The 17,934-nt window shown below is 51.7% G+C and overlaps 9 protein-coding genes across 9 annotated transcripts; 5 read left to right on the forward strand and 4 right to left on the reverse strand.

Moving 5' to 3' along the window:
- Positions 1-132: 132 nt before the first annotated feature.
- PV06_03235 (translation initiation factor aIF-2) lies at positions 133-3,824 on the forward strand. The gene is made up of 2 exons (XM_016403998.1): positions 133-3,328; positions 3,380-3,824. Exons 1-2 carry the CDS (start codon positions 360-362, stop codon positions 3,621-3,623), a joined length of 3,213 nt encoding a protein of 1,070 aa, XP_016265003.1. The 5' UTR covers positions 133-359; the 3' UTR covers positions 3,624-3,824.
- A 410-nt stretch (positions 3,825-4,234) lies between these two features.
- Positions 4,235-6,760, forward strand: PV06_03236 (uncharacterized protein). The gene is made up of 4 exons (XM_016403999.1): positions 4,235-4,755; positions 4,808-4,958; positions 5,012-6,260; positions 6,315-6,760. The coding sequence occupies exons 1-4, from the start codon at positions 4,590-4,592 to the stop codon at positions 6,348-6,350; spliced, it is 1,602 nt and encodes a 533-aa protein (XP_016265004.1). The 5' UTR covers positions 4,235-4,589; the 3' UTR covers positions 6,351-6,760.
- A 327-nt stretch (positions 6,761-7,087) lies between these two features.
- PV06_03237 (uncharacterized protein) lies at positions 7,088-10,903 on the reverse strand. Its single transcript, XM_016404000.1, has 2 exons — positions 10,450-10,903; positions 7,088-10,356 (listed from the first exon to the last, which is right to left on the reverse strand). Exons 1-2 carry the CDS (start codon positions 10,807-10,809, stop codon positions 9,088-9,090), a joined length of 1,629 nt encoding a protein of 542 aa, XP_016265005.1. The 5' UTR covers positions 10,810-10,903; the 3' UTR covers positions 7,088-9,087.
- On the forward strand, positions 7,236-8,896 carry PV06_03238 (uncharacterized protein; the record flags this gene model as incomplete). Its single annotated transcript, XM_016404001.1, has 3 exons — positions 7,236-7,415; positions 7,547-7,672; positions 7,853-8,896. 3 exons carry the CDS (start codon positions 7,236-7,238, stop codon positions 8,894-8,896), a joined length of 1,350 nt encoding a protein of 449 aa, XP_016265006.1.
- Positions 10,904-11,046: 143 nt separating the features above from the next.
- Positions 11,047-11,941, reverse strand: PV06_03239 (uncharacterized protein). Its single transcript, XM_016404002.1, has 2 exons — positions 11,472-11,941; positions 11,047-11,388 (listed from the first exon to the last, which is right to left on the reverse strand). The coding sequence occupies exons 1-2, from the start codon at positions 11,873-11,875 to the stop codon at positions 11,334-11,336; spliced, it is 459 nt and encodes a 152-aa protein (XP_016265007.1). The 5' UTR covers positions 11,876-11,941; the 3' UTR covers positions 11,047-11,333.
- Positions 11,942-12,136: 195 nt separating this feature from the next.
- Positions 12,137-13,533, forward strand: PV06_03240 (uncharacterized protein). Its single transcript, XM_016404003.1, has one exon. The coding sequence runs from the start codon at positions 12,382-12,384 to the stop codon at positions 13,414-13,416; it is 1,035 nt and encodes a 344-aa protein (XP_016265008.1). The 5' UTR covers positions 12,137-12,381; the 3' UTR covers positions 13,417-13,533.
- On the reverse strand, positions 13,455-13,971 carry PV06_03241 (uncharacterized protein). Its single transcript, XM_016404004.1, has one exon. It carries the CDS (start codon positions 13,797-13,799, stop codon positions 13,593-13,595), a length of 207 nt encoding a protein of 68 aa, XP_016265009.1. The 5' UTR covers positions 13,800-13,971; the 3' UTR covers positions 13,455-13,592.
- Positions 13,972-14,110: 139 nt separating this feature from the next.
- Positions 14,111-15,407, forward strand: PV06_03242 (uncharacterized protein). The gene is made up of 2 exons (XM_016404005.1): positions 14,111-14,211; positions 14,274-15,407. The coding sequence occupies exons 1-2, from the start codon at positions 14,187-14,189 to the stop codon at positions 15,137-15,139; spliced, it is 891 nt and encodes a 296-aa protein (XP_016265010.1). The 5' UTR covers positions 14,111-14,186; the 3' UTR covers positions 15,140-15,407.
- On the reverse strand, positions 15,378-17,514 carry PV06_03243 (uncharacterized protein). Its single transcript, XM_016404006.1, has one exon. The coding sequence runs from the start codon at positions 17,379-17,381 to the stop codon at positions 15,609-15,611; it is 1,773 nt and encodes a 590-aa protein (XP_016265011.1). The 5' UTR covers positions 17,382-17,514; the 3' UTR covers positions 15,378-15,608.
- Between the last annotated feature and the right edge of the window lie 420 nt (positions 17,515-17,934).

Here is a 17,934-nt window from a genome sequence, read left to right on the forward strand (position 1 = left end):
GAACAACTCTGCATGTCTGTACAATATGGACGAGTAACGTTGCTTGAAGCGCCAAGATCTCCGAGGCTGATGCTTCACCAGTGACGAAACTTGCAGTTTGGTTGCAAAAACCCCACCATCGTCTTTACCCACGCACGAAAGACATCTCTTAAATCCGGCTCTCATTCTTTTTCAACAGTGACTGTGGCAATAGGCATTCCAAACTTGCCTTCTGTCGACAACTGTCCGTCGTCTGAACATTCGAGGTTGTTCTCGTCCCCAATCATCGATTTTACGTTCGACTGAATGCATCCGCATCCCATGGTGCACGCTTCATACCCTAACATAATCTCCTCACCTCATAAGAATTAATCACAACCATGGCACCCAAGAAGAAGGGAGGCAAAAAGCAGGCGGACGATTGGGATGCCGACATGGGCGAGACCATCGATCCTATTGCCCAAGCCACCGCGGATGCCAAACAGGTCGAAGCTGATCAGGATGCGGCCGAGGAGGAAGTCAATGCCGGCGGCTTGATGGCTGCGCTCAGAAAAAACAGGGATAAGCGTGCAAAGAAGGGCAAACCCGTCAACGACTTTGTTGAAGGCGAAGATGCCGATAGTGCTGCTCCTACACCCCCTGCCGAAGATTTCGCCGCAAAGGCTCCCGCCGAAGCCACGCTCGATGATGAGGATGATGTTTTCGCTGGGAATGCAAAGAAGAACAAAGGTAACAAGAAACAAGCCGATGACGCAGATGATGGCGAGGGAGGTGGCGTCAAATCAAAGAAGGAAAAGGAACGAGAGAAGAAAGAGCGAGAGAAGCAGCGAAAGAAGGAACAAGCCGCCAAAAAGAAGACTACAGCACCAACACCTGCGCCTAAGGCTGAGGAAGTGAAACCTGTGGAGGAAAAGAAAATTGAAGCTGCAACAGAGGCAGACAAGGGCGGCAAAAAGAGAAAGGTTCCCGCACATCTTGCTGCCATCCAGAAGCAGCAAGAAGCTCTTGCAAGACAAAGAGAAGAGGAAGCCAGAATAGAGGCTGAAGAGAAAGCTGTGGAAGCGGAACGACTACGAAAAGAAGCTGAAGAGGAGTCGAAGAAAGCTGAAGCCAGACAGCGAAAGAAGGAAAAGGAGAAGGAGAAGAAAGAGCAACTTAGAAAGGAAGGCAAGTTACTATCTGAGGCAGACAGGAAACGTAAGCAGCAGCAAGAACTTCGCTTGCAACAGATGCTAGAAGCAGGCGTCAAGGTTGCAGGTCTGACTGAGACAACGGAAGAGAAGAAGAAGCCTGCCTTTGACAAGAAGCGCAAAGGCCCAAAGAAAGAAGAAATTGACTTGGAGGCCGCTGCAGAAAAAGCTAGACAAGAAGCTGAAGCTGCTGCAGCTGAACGTCAGAGACTTGCCAAAGAGGCCGAAGCGGCTGCTGCTGCCGCCGCAGCTGCTAAGGCTGGAAATGATGAAGATTCTGAGGTTGACGACTGGGAGAAGGCTGCAGATGAAGATGTCAAGGACAGTTGGGATGCCGATTCAGATGAGGAAGCAGGTGAGTCGGCAGTCAATGGAGATGCCAAAGCTGCAACCAACGGTACCGCAACCAAACCATCGAGAACCTCAGCCTTGCCACTTCGAGATGGACCACCGCCTAAAGAGAGGCCAATTGAGTCCGACACATCCGATGAGGACTCTTCGGATGACGAAGAGCAAACCTCTAATCAACGAGCAATCGCCCAAAGAAAAGCAGAGGCTGCTGCTCGAAGACAAAAGGCACACGAAGAAGCCCTTGCAGCTCGGTCCAAAGATAACCTGCGATCACCTATCTGCTGTATTCTTGGCCACGTCGATACTGGTAAGACGAAGTTGCTTGACAAGATTCGACAAACAAACGTCCAAGAGGGTGAAGCTGGTGGTATTACGCAACAAATTGGTGCAACCTATTTCCCTGTTGAGGCCTTACAACAGAAAACAGCTGTCGTCAACAAGGATGGCAAGTTCGAATTCAAGGTACCTGGTCTTCTCGTCATCGATACCCCCGGCCACGAGTCCTTTTCTAATCTACGTTCTCGCGGTTCTTCGCTATGTAATATTGCCATCTTGGTGGTCGATATCATGCACGGTCTCGAACCACAGACTATTGAGTCCATGAACCTTCTTAGAGAGCGAAAGATTCCCTTTATCGTGGCGCTCAACAAGATCGACCGATTGTACGGCTGGAGGAAGATCGATAACAACGGTTTCCAGGAAAGCTTGGCCATGCAGAACAAGGGCGTCGTCAACGAGTTCAAGGATCGACTCGACAAAACCAAGCTTGCCTTTGCGGAGCAAGGATTTAATGCCGAGCTTTACTACGAGAACAATGATATGAGAAGATTTGTCTCGCTAGTCCCAACCTCGGCGCATACTGGCGAAGGTATCCCTGATATGCTGAAGCTTTTGGTCACTCTGACCCAAGAACGTATGACCTCTAGTCTTATGTATCTGTCTGAAGTTGAAGCCACCATTCTTGAAGTCAAAGTCATTGAAGGTCTTGGTACGACGATCGATGTCATCTTATCGAATGGTGTCCTACGTGAAGGTGATCGAATAGTCTTGTGTGGTATCAACGGGCCAATCGCCACGAATATTCGAGCGCTGTTAACGCCTGCACCGCTTAAGGAACTTCGTCTCAAGTCGGCGTACGTGCACAACAAGGAGGTCAAGGCAGCCCTCGGTGTCAAGATTGCGGCCAATGACCTGGAAGGTGCGATTGCTGGTTCCCGACTACTTGTGGTTGGGCCTCAAGATGACGAAGAAGATCTGGAAGATGATGTGATGGGTGATCTTCAGAAACTACTTACCGCTGTGTCTAAGGATAACCGCGGTGTCAGCGTACAGGCTTCAACACTGGGTTCCCTGGAAGCCTTGTTGAAATTCTTAAAAGACATGAAGATCCCCGTGGCAAACATTTCAATCGGACCTGTTTTCAAACGCGACGTGATGATGGCGGGTACTATGCTGGAAAAGGCCAAGGAGTTTGCGGTCATGCTCTGCTTCGATGTCAAAGTAGACAAGGAAGCACAATCGTACGCAGACGAGAACGGCATCAAGATTTTCACCGCCGACATCATTTATCACCTTTTCGACGACTTCACTAAGTATCGGAATCAACTTGCCGAACAACGCAAAGAGGAGAGTAAGCTCAACGCTGTCTTCCCATGCGTCCTCCATCCATTGCAGGTTTTCAACAAGAAAGACCCTATCGTCGTCGGTGTCGATGTTGTGGACGGAAATCTTCGACCTCTGACGCCAATTGCTGCTGTCAGAACAAATCCTGTGACGCACGTGAAGGAAATCGTTTCCTTGGGTAGAGTGTGAGTATCACGCAAGCTGCCTTGTTTTTGACCACTACTGACATTCAACAGAACTACAATTGAGCGAGAACACAAAGCCATCCCAATCTGCAAAAAGGGCCAGCCGGCCGTTGCGGTGAAGATTGAAGGACCCAACCAGCCCTTGTATGGTCGACAACTCGACGAGAAGGATACATTGTATTCGTTGATCTCTCGAAATTCGATCGACACCTTGAAGGAGTTCTATCGAGATGAAGTGACCAAGGAAGAATGGTCATTGATCAGGAAGATGAAGCCGCTGTTTGACATTCCTTAGATATATGTCCTAGGGGATAAAAGTACTTATTGAACAATAGTGATGACGATAGGAGGAAAAAGAACATTTGTATTATTGGAGGGGCATGGCAAATGGCGTACTGTAGGATGATGATTGATAAATTGATGATGATGGCCAGATTGGGAGAATCTTCTCTCTACTGTTTCTGGGTGTATGATCTCACCGGAGCATCCTTTTTGTGGTACATATAGAAAAGATCATTCTACCAAGATACCTTCAGGTACGAGTAACATAACCACAGAGTGTGTTGTAGTATGATGACTAAGGATGGTGGTGTGGTGTTTATGGCTGGTGTTTCTGAGTGGTGCGATGCTGGCAAATGTTGAGTGACGCGATTCGGATTTGGCTGAACCGATGGGGATCTTGGACTAGTGAGGCTCGTTAAGGCCAATAGAAGCCAGGCATAACGCACAGGGACAAGGGGGGCACCTTTTCGTGTCAATCTCCCACGGCAGAGTCGGTCCGGGGAGAGAAAAAATTGCCCATCTCGCCTAACAGCAGCGTCCACGGAGTACCGAGTGCTTGTATGTACAGGTACCAACCACCCACGGAATAGACTGTACACCACCTACTCCGTACGGACCGTAGTAGATCTTTCCACCACTTGACAGTTCTTTTGGCGGTGTAAAAAACAACGGAGTTGCGAAAGGAGTCTTTACTGTACATTCCTCGATCCCCACCTGCGTTTGGACTTTCGCTCTCCCCATCCTCACTACCTTTTTTATCTCCCTCTTCCTACTACTACTACTACTCCTCCGTACTTCATCGCCTTCTCTCTTTTTCTGTGTTTGTACTCCCTACCGAGCGAAAGTGCTTTTGCTTTAAAACACTCGTTTCCACCATCGGTGTTGGCGTAGTGACATCTTCGCGCTGTCATTGCCAGGAACAGCGTCGTCCTCATTCGACAATCGGCCCGCGCGACCCTACCCAAGTCAATCCTTCGCCATGGATATTGTCGCCAATCGAACCGCCTTCACATCCCCCCTCGCCGATGCCCAGTTAAAGATTCAGGCCGCCAATGCCTCGGGGCTGGTGGGCAGGGTGGTCTCCCAGCTCAATGTTTGGACAGTCTTGTTTACCGTTTTGGCACTACTGATTGCATACGATCAATGTGAGATTACACCGAGTAGTCGTCACGATCCCAACAACTAACTATGATACAGGTAGTTATCAATATCAAAAGCATGGCATCGTTGGACCAGCATGGAAACTACCGTTTATGGGACCTTTTCTCGAATCAATGCACCCGTCCTTCCAAAAATACAAACAGAAGTGGGAAAGCGGCGACTTGAGCTGCGTTTCCGTCTTCCACAAGTAAGCACAGTTGGTTGCTGTCCGTAGCCTCGTTTGGCTAATAATGCTTTCAGATTCGTGGTCATTGGCGCTTCCCGGGATACGGCGAGAAAGATCTTCAATTCACCCGCGTTCCTCAAACCTACCGTGGTTGACATTGCTCCCAAGCTCCTCCGGCCAACCAACTGGGTCTTTCTCGATGGCCGAGAGCATGTCGACTACCGCAAAGGCCTGAACGGACTCTTTACCCGTCAAGCGTTGGAAGCCTATCTGCCAGGACAAGAGGAAGTTTACAGCAAATATTTCAAGACCTTTGTCAATGAGTCCAAGGAGAACGATATGAAGCCTAAGCCGTGGATGCCCATCCTGCGAGAACTTATGACCGCTGTGTCATGCAGAACCTTTGTCGGTCACTACATGAGCGACGAGGTCGTGAAGAAAATTGCTGAGGACTATTATCTGATTACCGCGTCATTGGAACTGGTCAACTTCCCCATCATCATTCCCTTCACCAAAACTTGGTATGGGAAGAAGGCATGCGACATGGTCATGGACGAGTTCGCCAAGTGTGCAGCTAAGTCCAAGGTACGCATGGCGGCTGGCGGTTCTGTCTCTTGTACCATGGATGCGTGGGTCAAGCAAATGCAAGATTCGGCCAGATACAAGGAGCGCATTGCAAGAGGCGAGAACGTCGACTCGTCAGAGAAGCCAGCCCAAGTGCTTCGAGAATTCAGCGACATGGAGATATCCCAGACCATCTTCACTCTGTTGTTCGCGTCCCAAGATGCGACATCGAGTGCTTGTACCTGGTTGTTCCAGATCATGGCTGACCGACCCGAGATCCTGGCCAAAGTTCGAGAGGAAAACCTTGCCCTTCGAGGCGGCGACCGTAACAAGCCATTCGACATGGACATGCTGGAATCCATGGTATGGACAAGGGCAGTTGTGAAGGAGACTCTTCGTTATCGTCCTCCAGTCATTTTCGTGCCATACGTTGCCAAAAAGGACTTCCCGATGTCAGAGAACTACACTGTGAAGAAGGGTTCTATGGTGATTCCAGCACTTTGGCCTGCAACCCATGATCCCGAAGCCTATCCAGATCCCGACAACTTTGTTCCTGAACGATGGATCACTGGCGACGCGGACAAGCAGGTCAAGAATTGGTTGGTATTTGGCACTGGACCTCATCATTGTTTGGGCCAGACCTATGCTCAATTGAATCTGATGGCGATGATTGGGAAGGCCAGCATACTGTTGGATTGGGTGCATGAGCCAACCGCTATCAGCGAAGATATTGAAGTTTTTGCCACTATCTTTCCTCAGGTAAGATTGGACTCTTTGCTGACTTTGCGGAATATTGGCTAACTAAACATACAGGATCATTGCAAGCTGACCTTTACGGACCGAGCTTAGATACAGCTCTGAGCGTTTACGTCTTTTTTTGTTTCCCCGCTTGAAATCGTAATTTTGAGCGACAATGGCAAAGAACTGTACATAGCAACGAACTCGTCGTTGGAGACGAGGAGACATGCATGACAGCAGTTAATTTTCAGTCCTGGGTGCCGCGATAGAGAAGATTGGCACAACGAAGCACTTGAGGTTTTGAGAATCTCGTTCGAGGAAACGAGGAAAGCATCACGTAATTGTACATAGAAATCATGCCACGAAGGCAAGGAGCTTGGATAGCTCATCGACTATGGAGTTCCACGTCGACCATTTATCAGTAACGAGGCTGAAGCGGTTATCATTACTCCGTACGGAATCAGGTATTATCAAATTTCCCCCGCGCGTTATCGGCAATGCCTTCTATAATTTTGACTCACGGTTGCTCTTAAGTATCTACCTAGAATTGCAACCGCATCGTTTGATTGTAAAATATTTATGTTTGAGAATGTTTGCGAGAGTACTTTTGTATTGCTCAAGTCGACCTCGAATCCAGTTCCGTTGATCAAGCCAAGATCGAAAACGGTTCAGCCCCTGTCGTTCAGCCCCTGTCGAGACGGCTTCTACGAGTACTCTGGGATTAAACGTAAACATCGACCATATTAGTCGTTACATAGTAACCAGTACGGGTATAACAAGGCGCCTTTCCAAGATTTTGTCACCAACAAGAGATCGGAGTCTCTTCTTTACCTCTGGTCCCTCCCGCCACACCGCAACTACTTCGAACGACACCGGCTTCCCATCAATCAACTTTCGCATGAGATGAGATACGAATTTCCCTTTTGTTTTTCTCTCAATCTCGGTCAAGACATTCTAAGAGGATTGACCAGATCTTGTTGATTCTTTGAAGAAAAGATGGAAAAGGTCTTCACGAGGTCGAGAAGTGGAAACACTCTGCGACAATCACTACTACCACTACTACCACTACCACCACCACTACCACTACAACGACAGCCTCGCCACGGCCACTCGTCTTCTGGGATCAAGAGGACATTTTCGACCTCGAGGACACATCATGCAGATTTTACTCACGCTGTAAGTTTGGTTCACCTCCTTTGTCGAAATGAAATACGGCAATAGCTATTTGTTTTTCCTTTTTGTTTTTCTCCAGTCGTGTCTGTTCTGGGAAAGCTGACTTGGGGATCGTCGATCCTGTACTTCTTTAGATCATCGGAGGTGGCGTGGTAGGTCTTGCGGTCGCTCGTCAACTGGCCAGACGGACCGGGACGAGTACGATATTGATCGAGAGGCATGGTTCGGTAGGGACCGAAACCAGTAGTAGGAATTCAGAGGTATGTACACTCGGTCATCTGGATGCACAACGTACCATATCAAACACCTCCTCCCTCCCTACCAGGTCAGGTATATACTTTGACAACACAACACCTGCCCCCTTTTTGGCATCGTCATCGACGGAAGTGGAAGCAGAAGCAGGCTGGCCCTCGACTAACACGAGAGTCCTTTTGTCACAGGTGATTCACGCGGGCATCTACTACGGCCCTTCGAGTCTAAAGACCAAGCTCTGCATCCGAGGGAAAAATCTTCTCTACGACCTCTGCGAGAGCAAATCCATCCCTTACCGGCGCACGAAAAAGTGGATCCTCGCACAGGACGAACGACAGATGCGACACCTAGAGGACCTCCACACCTTTACCAGATCGATCGACGTCCCTACAAATTTCCTGTCGCGTCGGGAGATTCAAGAGCGAGAACCCGACGTGCGCGCCGAAGCGGGTGTCCTCGAATCCCCGACAACAGGAATCGTAGACTCTCACGCTCTCATGTCGTATTTGGAAGGTGACCTGGACGACCTAGGTGGGGATCAGGTCTTGCACACCATCGTGACCGGCATTGAACCGGTCCGTACCGGTACCGGCAACGACGGCAGTAGTACAATAGGATCTTATGAGATCCGCACACGCAGCCGTGACGGAGCGGGAGGTGAAGATACCATCACGGCCGAATGTTTGATCAACGCGGCAGGTTTGGGTGCGATGAACATAAACAACATGGTCCTCCCGCCTGACCGACACAGGACGGCCTTCTTCGCAAAGGGCACTTATTTTTCCTACGCCGCGTCCAGACCAAAAGTCAAGACTCTGTTGTACCCCGCCCCGACCCCGGGTCTGGGAGGGTTGGGCACCCACTTGACCCTCGACATGGGCGGCCGAGCCAGGTTCGGCCCCGACGTCGAGTGGGTGGACGACCCTACTGACCTGACCCCGAACCCTGCGCGGCTCGGGGACGCCATCAAGGTCATCCGAACCTATCTGCCCGGCGTCGACGTCGGAGCCATCGACCTCGACTATTGCGGCGTCAGGCCGAAACTGAGCAGGGGAAGTAGCGGCACGTTCGGTGTCGACGGCAAAGGGTTCGAGGATTTCATCGTCCGTGAAGAAGAAGGGTTCCCCGGGTTCGTGAACCTGTTGGGCATCGAGAGTCCCGGGCTGACCAGCTCCTTGGCCATCGCCGAACGCGTCGAGGACATCTTGTACGGTGAAAAGGCAAAGGTATGACATTGCCAAAACAGTAAAGCTTGGAACAACCTTTGTACCCAGGTATCGTGCCGGAGGCGATGATGATGATGATGATAGACAAGTCGTCTACAATTCGAAACCACTTCTTTAATCTAATATCTTACATGTTATTCTTGGGTATATATGAGTACTCGTAGGCGTATCATGTCCGCGACGGGGTACCATGTTTATCATGCCCTCGAAACTTGTAGCATCTCATCGACACTGCCAAATTTCTCCCTCGGTTTACCGTGAGCTGCACCGACGGATCTCTCGGCGGCGTCGATCTTTTGCCAACTGGACCAATGGACGGGTCTGAGAGGTAGATTGAGGGCCGCGGCGTCCGCTTGCACACCCTTCCAGCCTGCGCGACCGGGTCGTGGGAGAGGGACGTGATGATCCGACCCGAACGTCACCTTCTTCTTCCAGTCCTGGACAATGGCCTCGGCGGTCTCGAAAGCATCCGTCATGGTACTGGCGATGACACCGGTCGGACCACGCTTGACCCAACCAGAGCAGTATAAGCTCGCATTCTGGTTGTCGGCGTCGTTGTCCTTCTGAGGGTCTTCGACGGGGTACACTCGTCCAGAACCGTCATGTCGGACGGTCCCCCTGTGTTCGTCAAAGTCGGCCCCGATGTCCCTCATGCCCGGTATGGCTTCGGCCTTGTAACCTATCGATCGGAACAGCGTCGACGCAGGGATGAGCCTCGTTTCGTCGGTGCTCGTAACTTTGGAGCCGGGGGAGTCTGGGTCGTCAAGTTTCGTCCTGGAAAACACCACCCCTTCGAGTTTGTCCGTGTCCGACGCCGACCGCGACAGTGACTTCGGAGACAGAAGAAAATCCAAAGACCAAGATTTGGTGGCTCCTTCCTTGACGGGGCTGCCCTTTTTCAGCAGTTCCATCAACCGTCTCTTGGGACGAGGTAGACTCTTCAGGTCCTGCGGGAAAAGACTCTCCGGGATGGGTTCAAAATTGACGTCGTCCAGATGTAGTAGTTCCCTGACCTCTTTGATCGTGAAAGCCGCCTGCATGGGTCCTCGGCGGCCGACGACGTGGACGTGCCTGATGGTGCTTCGAGACAACCTGTCGAGTGCGTATTCCGTCATGTCCGTCTTTCCCAGTTGGTCGAGCTTACTCAACAGCGTCCTCGCCACGTCCAACGCGACGTTCCCCTGTCCCACGACCACCGCCGTGTCGCCGGCCGTCAAGTCCGGGTCCAGGTCTCGGTACTCGGGGAGACCGTTGTACCACCCTACAAACGCCCGGGCAGAGTATACGTGTGATTTGTTTTCTCCTTCCAACCCAATCTTTCGATCTTTGGACGCTCCGTAGGCGAACACTATGGCATCGTAATGTTTCGCAAGCAAGGGAAGAGGCAGGTCGTGTCCGAGGTTCACGTTTCCGATAAAGTTGTAATCTGGAGACGCCGCGATGTCTTGGAAAGTGTCTTGTACATTCTATTTTGTCCGTCGGAGACGTCAGCAGAAGTCGCCACAAGAGTCCCTCGCCGTCCCCCGGGGACGAGACTTTACTCAGATCGACTGACTAACCTTTACCTCTGGATGATCCGGTGCGACTCCGAACCTGACCAGACCAAAAGGTACAGGTAATTGTTCGTACATGTCCACCTTGGTCCCCTTGAGTTCCCTCATCACCTTTTGAGCAGTGTAGAACCCGGCCGGCCCAGAGCCGATGATTGCTATCGTGGGACTACGCGGTCGGCCGTCATTGTTGGTGTTGTTGGGTGCAGCAGCAGCATGGTGCTGGGAATAGTACCTTGCCGCAGCAGCGCACAATGGTCGTCGTCGTCGTGGTTTACCAACAAGGCTTGCGATTTGTGAGGATGATGACGGCGGCGGCGGCGGTCTGAGCGAAAGCCATAACCGTGAAGAGTATGTGTTCATTAGCATGATGGTGTCCCACAAACACCCGCCATCATATGGAAGGTGACTTCTTCCCAGACAGCTTCAATTATTGACGAGATCGAAAAGACATTATCGGTCAATTATTACTCATTCGGTTGTCGTCGGAAAGCAATAAACTAAATTCGTTATCGATAACAACGGCTACAAGTACCATATCAGCCGAGCTCCCCAGTCAAACAAAGGATGGCAACAATTCACGTTTTTGATATTAAACACTAATGATCGCTGATTACTTCATCTACGTAGGTTGTGAGTATCCTTGAGAGTAGTAAAACGGTACTCGTTGTCAGGGACAAAGAAGTTAAGCTGGTGCTCTGCCTCGGTGATACCTGACTCGACTCAGGATCATTCTTTGAGAGACTCGTCGTCTATGGTCCTTGTCTGTATCATGCATTCTCGGGAAATCGACCTTGTTCATCATTGTATTTGGGAATGCCTGACACAAGATGCCTTCGAGGAAAGAGCGGTATTGGTGTTGTCAGGAAGATGGTTCGCGAGCAACGTTGATGCTACGATGGTATGACTCCCGCCGGTAGATTTGGACTGGGTGAGGAGATGTAGAGCCTGTTTTTATAGGAACCAAAATTGTAAGTACCCGCATCGATTGTGTATATGCCTCGTAGTGATAAGGCGAAGTTGTCTTTTACCTTCCGAGATCTTCACAACGAGTGAGCCAGGGGAAGTATCCAAACAAGGTCAAGACGCCTCCCACGGCGGCCGTGATGCTCGACACGATTCGGACCTCCCTCGGGCCCCCGGAACGCACACGCTCGAGAACACGTTCTGGGATGGCCATGCGCGTCAAGCCGAGCCCGAGGCTACCCCAGCCGACCAGCGTGAGGAGGACACGCCAATCCCGGCTCCAGAGGTTGTGTCGTTGTACGATGGCCAGACCGGAAATAAAGAGCATAGAGCCGTTGAGGGCTATCACCGCTGGCGTATTGTCGGACCAGATGTGAGCGTTGAGGTGTTCAGTCAACGAGATCGCAGCGAGACTGGGACCGACGAGCCGTGCAAGACGATGCGACGACGATGGTGGATAGGACGGCATTGTACTTCGTTCTCGGTAGGATTTTGTCCTCTCAACGTTGCCGGATGGCGATTACTGTGCAGTCAGTATTTGCAACTCGAGGGCTCGAGATTGTGAGACATTGTGGGATTGTGGTCGTCGAGTAGGGATCAGAGCCATAAAAATCACCTGACGATCTGTTGTAGACCAAGACGTTACGCTCAAGTCAGAATCAAGATACCTACTCGTACCTAGGTACCGGCTATCGGGATCTTTTAGCAGGGTACAGTATCCCTACGAGACAAGGGAGACAGCACCGCGGGGCAACTTCGTTGGAGAAAAAGAAGTTGATTTGTAGCGGTCGTTGCGGCCGCAGGTCGAGTCGGCGTTGACTTGTATTGACATCATCTAAACTCCGAAACGATTAGACCATGCTAAAGACTGATGTTTTTGATGAGAAGTAGGTATATAAGACAACCATCATCGCTTCATGTCCCCGACAGTCACAATCACAACACTACTAACCAAACCCAACGCACCATTCCAAGATGACCACAAAACTTCCCACCCGCAAACTCGGCAAGAATGGCCCTGAAGTGACCGCCCTGGGCTTCGGTGCTATGGGTCTATCTGCTTATTACGGTGCCCCCAAGCCCGATGAAGAGCGGTATGCCCTGCTCGACCACGTCTACAACTCTGGTGAACGGTTCTGGGATAGCGCAGACATATACCTCGACAATGAAGACTTGCTGGGTCGGTGGTTCAAGCGCAATCCTGGAAAGAGGGAGACCATTTTCCTGGCCACGAAATTCGCCAACTACGTCAATCCCGACACCGGCAAGAGAGAAGTCCACAATGAACCAGAATACATCCACAGGGCATGCGACCGCTCCCTAAAGAGGCTCGGCGTGGATTATATCGACTTGTACTACGCACACCGACTGGATGCCAAGCAGCCCATCGAAATCACTGTCAAGGCCATGAAGGAGTTGAAAGACGCCGGTAAGGTCAGGTACCTGGGAATGAGCGAGTGCTCTGCAGATTCGCTGAGAAGGGCGTGCAAGGTCGTTCACATCGACGCAGTCCAGATGGAGTACAGCCCGTTGTCAATGGAGATCGAGGATCCGCAATACAATCTGCTGCAGACTGCTAGGGAGCTCGGCGTTGCGGTCGTCGCATACTCGCCTCTTGGACGAGGTTTCGTGACTGGTTCCATCCAGAGCCGTAGCGATTTCGAGGAAGGAGATTTCCGTTTATTGGCCCCAAGATTCAGCGAGGAGAACTTCCCCAAGAACTTGAAGCTGGTGCAAGAGATCAAGGCATTGGCTGATGCCAAAGGCTGTACTCCTGGACAACTGGTCCTGGCATTCCTGATGGCTCAAGGAGATGATATTATTCCCATCCCCGGCACGACGAAGACCAAGAATTTCGATGACAACATGGGAGCACTGAAAGTGAAGATCACGCCAGAGGACAACCAGAAGATCAGAAAAGCGATCAATGCCGCAGAAGTCCATGGTGGACGATATCCCGAGGCATTCGCGAGCGCTTTGTTCGTAACCACTGTACCTCTGAAGGAGTAACTTGCATATAGTAGGAGACATGGTTTGAAAGCTGGAACGCGGAGTAGAGATGAGATTCTCGTACATAGTATGAAAAGCTGAGATCAGTCATGTCAATACACAAAAACGACATCCGGTCCAAACGCCAGACACCAGGCTCTTTCTGTTGTACAAATGCCCTTGCATTTACGTGATGTTCACGCTTCGAGGTTCCTCATCCTAGGCACCTCCCATTTTCTGGATGGACCCAGGTCTTGTGTTTTGAGTTGTGGCGCTCGTGGCTGGTTTTTGAGAAAGAGGTGGTAGTTCGCTTTGACTCGGCTCATTGCCTTGCGCGTCTGGATGGCTTTGTGGTCCAAGACTATGCTGTTGTAGGTGAAGCTGAAGCGTGCGCCTCGAGGCATGATGAATGCGGGTTGGAAGTGTGGTTATTGCGTCGCAACCAGGAGGCTCGAAGGAGTAGGACTAGACGGCTGAGAGGCCTGTCACGGCGGTTTGGGTTCTTAGAAGTGCAAGTTTACGTGATGTGAATACTCGGAGGTGCAATCTTGTTGTCGGGTCAGAATGAGATGTACTTCCTACTCGTGGTCGATTGTTTGTCTCGAATGTAGTGCGGAGATATTCAGCCTCGCCGCACTTTCCCCCTTTAGAAGGGACTTTCAGCCCATGTTGAATGGGACACTTGTCTCGCTGGTTCATTCATACGGAGTACACCCATACAGGTCACAGTCGACATCAGTCATTCCTGTTCTGCTCAAAAGGAAGTCGTTGACACGTACACGCAACTCAATATGGATCCTTTCTCCGGCGAGGGCGGTAAGTCTTGATCGTTCTCATTGTTCTTGCTCAATCCCAATCCCACTAACCCATGATTCTAGAACTCCTCAACATAACAACAGCCTTCTACACCAACGCATACCAAACAGTCCTGGACTTTGACACATCGGCTCTCTTCTCTTCGAACCAGGCGACCGCTCAAACCCTCAAATACCGGGCGCAGATCGCGCTGGGTGACTCTTCCTCCGTCATATCAGAGTTGAAACCCAAAGCCACCTCCGGCTCTCCTTCATCCCGCGCCCTGTTGGCTCTCGCCCAGAACGACGTCGAAGTCGCCACGGAATTGGCAACCGACCCTTCCACCGCCGAAGACCCGACGGTCCAAGTCTGCGCGGGGACCGTCCTCGCGTCGGCCGCCGAATACACGACCGCGATCGATCTCCTGTCGAAACACCAAGGGAGTCTCGAAGCCGTCGCTTTGCTCGTGCAGATTCACCTCGCCCAGAACCGGACCGATCTGGCCCTGAAGGAAGTGCAGGCCGCCAAGCGTTGGGCCAACGACAGCCTCCTCATCAACCTCGCCGAGTCTTGGACGAACCTGCGCGAGGGGGGCAGCGAGAAATACCAGTCCGCATTCTACGTGTACGAAGAACTCGCGAGCGCACCGGGCAACACCTCTCCGACCGCACTGGTAGGGCAGGCGGTCGCGGAGTTGCACCTAGGACGACTAGAGGAGGCCGAGGTCGCGTTACAACAGGCAGTGAACAGCGAAGGGGCAGACGTACAAGCCATCGCGAATAGCATCGTGCTCGCGAGCGTCATGGGCAGGAAGGACGAGGTGGTCAAGGGACTGATCGAGCAGTTACGGGAGCGGGACCAAGGGCATGCATTGTTGAGGGATCTAGAGGAGAAGAGTGCACTTTTCGACGCCGCCGCTGGCAAGTACAGCGCAAAGGTCACTGCTTGAGTCTGTGTCAATGGCGTTAGACATCTAGTCCATTGATGTTGGGCTGACTTTTTAAATCTTTTTGAGGGAATGTGTGATGACGGCGTCATGAAATGTTGTTAAGACGTGAATGGCTACAGTGGCTACAGGTATGGGATCAGGAAACGAGCTCTTGAGAATGTCTTGCGTCAGGAAAGGCAACAACCGGCAGTCTAGCATAGAATGGTCCAAATTCAGGCAAAGGGCAAGACACGGAGCGAGAAGTCAGAAGTAGCCCGAGCAATTCAACATGAAAATTATCTCGTCATGGCATCGTTCTTGGTCATTAATCTCATTTCGTCTGTTTGGGCTCATCATTGGAGCTTCAAATACAACAGGTGGACGTCCCCTCGATGCCAATCACGACTCGACGACAGAAGGATCTTTGGACCATCTAGACTGACGACGAGCAGTGTCAAAACGTTCCCCCCAGGTCCACCCAGAGGTCAGCTTACCTCCCCACGGCTCTTCCCAACCTCCCCTGGGCCGTCGCAGGGCCTTGATCGGGCCAACTGCCCACGGCGTCGTCGACCTCCTCCAGGAACGTGGCTGAATTATGGACGCTCGTCCCGCCGAGCACGACCCGCACCCCGGGCACCGACGCGTTGACCTGAGCCACCATCTTGGCCTCTTCGTAGGTCACGCCTCCGACGACGAAGACGACAATGTCCTGGGGCTTGTCGCGCGTGTGGCCCTCCAGGAAGGGGTACTGGAGTTCCTTCAATCGCCCCTTGATCAGGTTCTGGAGTGTGTTTTCCAGGCGGGGCGAATGCTGGGTGTAGACGTTCTCGACGCCCTTGAGGTTGAGGTTGCGCCGGAACTGACTGAACGGGGAAGACGCGGATTCGAACAGGTCGCTGAAACCTCCGGCCACGGGCGCGGGCTGCAGACTGTGGTGGTACGCGAGCAGCTTGGGTATGATGGACAACTTGTGCGGGGAGATGTCGGCGACGGTGGTGAGGAGGTCGAGAAGCACGGGCAAGGCGTTGTTCGGGTTCCGTTCGTATCGGATGGCGTACAGCGCCACCAGACGGATCTTGTTGTCCGCCGGGATGTTTGGGTTCTGGATGTGTTGTTGGAGCGTCCTCAGGTCGTTGGTGTGGTTGTCGTTGCAGACGAGGCTTTGTTCGAGCTCCGACACGTCAAGGAGCAGGTCGGCCGAGACGCGGCGACTGAGTTCACTGACCAGTGTTACGTGTTTCGACACGTTTCCCGAGAGTTTGCGGAATTCAGGATAGTCTTCGACGAAGCGTTTCATGTCCGATATAGATTCGATCTGTGCGTTGGACTTTGTGCGGGTTTGGTATTGGTCGACATATTCTTTGATATTACCGCCCAGGTCGCCAAAGTTTTGGTACATGTTCTTCTTGAAAAAGGGGTCTTGGTCTTGCGAAAGAACAATCTCTCGCAACTCCGGGCGGATGTCAGGCACGTGGCTGAGATCGACTCTGCCATTGTGGATGCCTAATAGTTCGTGGACCTGCGCCTGATAGGTCCACTGTGAGAGTAAGGGAGTGATGGGATCGTCTCTTCGGTCGAGGATGAGGAGTATGGGTGACGTGTCTGTTTTGCGGAAATCAAACAACTGTTCTTCTTGTGTTATCTGGTATCGGACCTCAGTCGCCAGTTTTTTGGCCATGAGACTGTTCTTCTCGTAGCGGATGAGAGGATTCTTCTTGAGTGACAGCAATAATGCAATCACACCTTCCGTCGTCCTTTGCAGGGCGTCCGTGTTCCATATGTCCGGACTGTGGCTCCATAGACGCTGCTTGGGGAACCCAAGGTTCAGAGACATCAGATCAGGGTTGACTACGATATAGTCCGCAAAGTACTCCTGCACGGCCTTGACCACTTCATGATCATCCGCTTCCGCCAACCTTTCCAAGGAAGACTTTTTTATGATGTTGCTGAAGTAAATGTTATATTCCCCATACTTGGGGTCTCGCAGCTCGTCAATGAGCAGCTGTATCGAGTCTGGCGAGGGTCGGACAAAGCAGAGACATCTAAGGTGGCGCATGCGCTCGCGCGAGGCATTGTCGAGTCGGTCGATGAGGAAGACTTCGTGTTTGAGGAGGGCAGACTGGGTGATGGCGGTAGAGACGATTGACACAGTCGCAGGATCCAATAGTAGAATCTTGAGCTTCTGACTTTGAGTGGCTGCGGCACCTTCACCGGGCCCTGCGATCTTGGAGATGTAGTTCTGGACGGCGGACGCTACATCCATGGCGACAGAGGACGTGTTAGATCCTTCGGTCTAGTCGACTCATTTCGGTTGTTGTCTTTCAGCACATTGCCACTCGCCAAGATTGTGATCCGAGTAGAGTGGTCTCGTAAGAAAGGTCTACCGTTGATTCGCGTTGTCCGCGAGGCACTCTGTATGCAGTGTTTGGGTGGCATCTACTTTCAGTACGTTACGTGCATGTTTCCAACCCAAACAGCAAGTTGATATCTCTCCATTTGGAGTCAGCCTGATGCCGCTATATTCGGATAAACGTCCCCGAGGCTGGACAAGGCTGCGGTCGAGTGGACTTGCCGTCATTCGGCCGAGCACGGCCAAAGCAGTCGACCCCTCAATTCGAGGTTGTCTGCGTCATCTTCAACGCGAAATGCGTGACTTGAAATGCAACTCGACGTGAAAACCCGACCGTCTTGTAGAGAGACTGCCTCTCTGATCGAATTTGACTGCCGGAATGCCTTTCCAGAGATCCTTGGAGTTTCCAATCCATCGACTTGAGCGATCATCCATCCGTGGACGCAATCCATGATATAATGGGAAT

The sequence above is a fragment of the Exophiala oligosperma genome (assembly GCF_000835515.1).
Source record: "Exophiala oligosperma strain CBS 72588 unplaced genomic scaffold supercont1.3, whole genome shotgun sequence".
Lineage (NCBI taxonomy): Eukaryota > Fungi > Ascomycota > Eurotiomycetes > Chaetothyriales > Herpotrichiellaceae > Exophiala > Exophiala oligosperma.

Coding starts and splice junctions, on each gene's coding strand:
- PV06_03239 (XM_016404002.1), bottom strand. CDS start 11,875: ATGCCGTCCTATCCACCATCGTCGTCGCATCGTCTTGCACGGCTCGTC. Junction 11,389..11,471: donor CGTTGTGAAGATCTCGGAAG/GTAAAAGACAAC, acceptor CTATAAAAACAG/GCTCTACATCTCCTCACCCA.
- PV06_03237 (XM_016404000.1), bottom strand. CDS start 10,809: ATGCTAATGAACACATACTCTTCACGGTTATGGCTTTCGCTCAGACCG. Junction 10,357..10,449: donor CGGATCATCCAGAGGTAAAG/GTTAGTCAGTCG, acceptor CGGACAAAATAG/AATGTACAAGACACTTTCCA.
- PV06_03236 (XM_016403999.1), top strand. CDS start 4,590: ATGGATATTGTCGCCAATCGAACCGCCTTCACATCCCCCCTCGCCGAT. Junction 4,756..4,807: donor ACTGATTGCATACGATCAAT/GTGAGATTACAC, acceptor ACTATGATACAG/GTAGTTATCAATATCAAAAG. Junction 4,959..5,011: donor TGCGTTTCCGTCTTCCACAA/GTAAGCACAGTT, acceptor TAATGCTTTCAG/ATTCGTGGTCATTGGCGCTT.
- PV06_03241 (XM_016404004.1), bottom strand. CDS start 13,799: ATGCCTCGAGGCGCACGCTTCAGCTTCACCTACAACAGCATAGTCTTG.
- PV06_03235 (XM_016403998.1), top strand. CDS start 360: ATGGCACCCAAGAAGAAGGGAGGCAAAAAGCAGGCGGACGATTGGGAT. Junction 3,329..3,379: donor ATCGTTTCCTTGGGTAGAGT/GTGAGTATCACG, acceptor GACATTCAACAG/AACTACAATTGAGCGAGAAC.
- PV06_03243 (XM_016404006.1), bottom strand. CDS start 17,381: ATGGATGTAGCGTCCGCCGTCCAGAACTACATCTCCAAGATCGCAGGG.
- PV06_03242 (XM_016404005.1), top strand. CDS start 14,187: ATGGATCCTTTCTCCGGCGAGGGCG. Junction 14,212..14,273: donor TCCTTTCTCCGGCGAGGGCG/GTAAGTCTTGAT, acceptor CCATGATTCTAG/AACTCCTCAACATAACAACA.
- PV06_03240 (XM_016404003.1), top strand. CDS start 12,382: ATGACCACAAAACTTCCCACCCGCAAACTCGGCAAGAATGGCCCTGAA.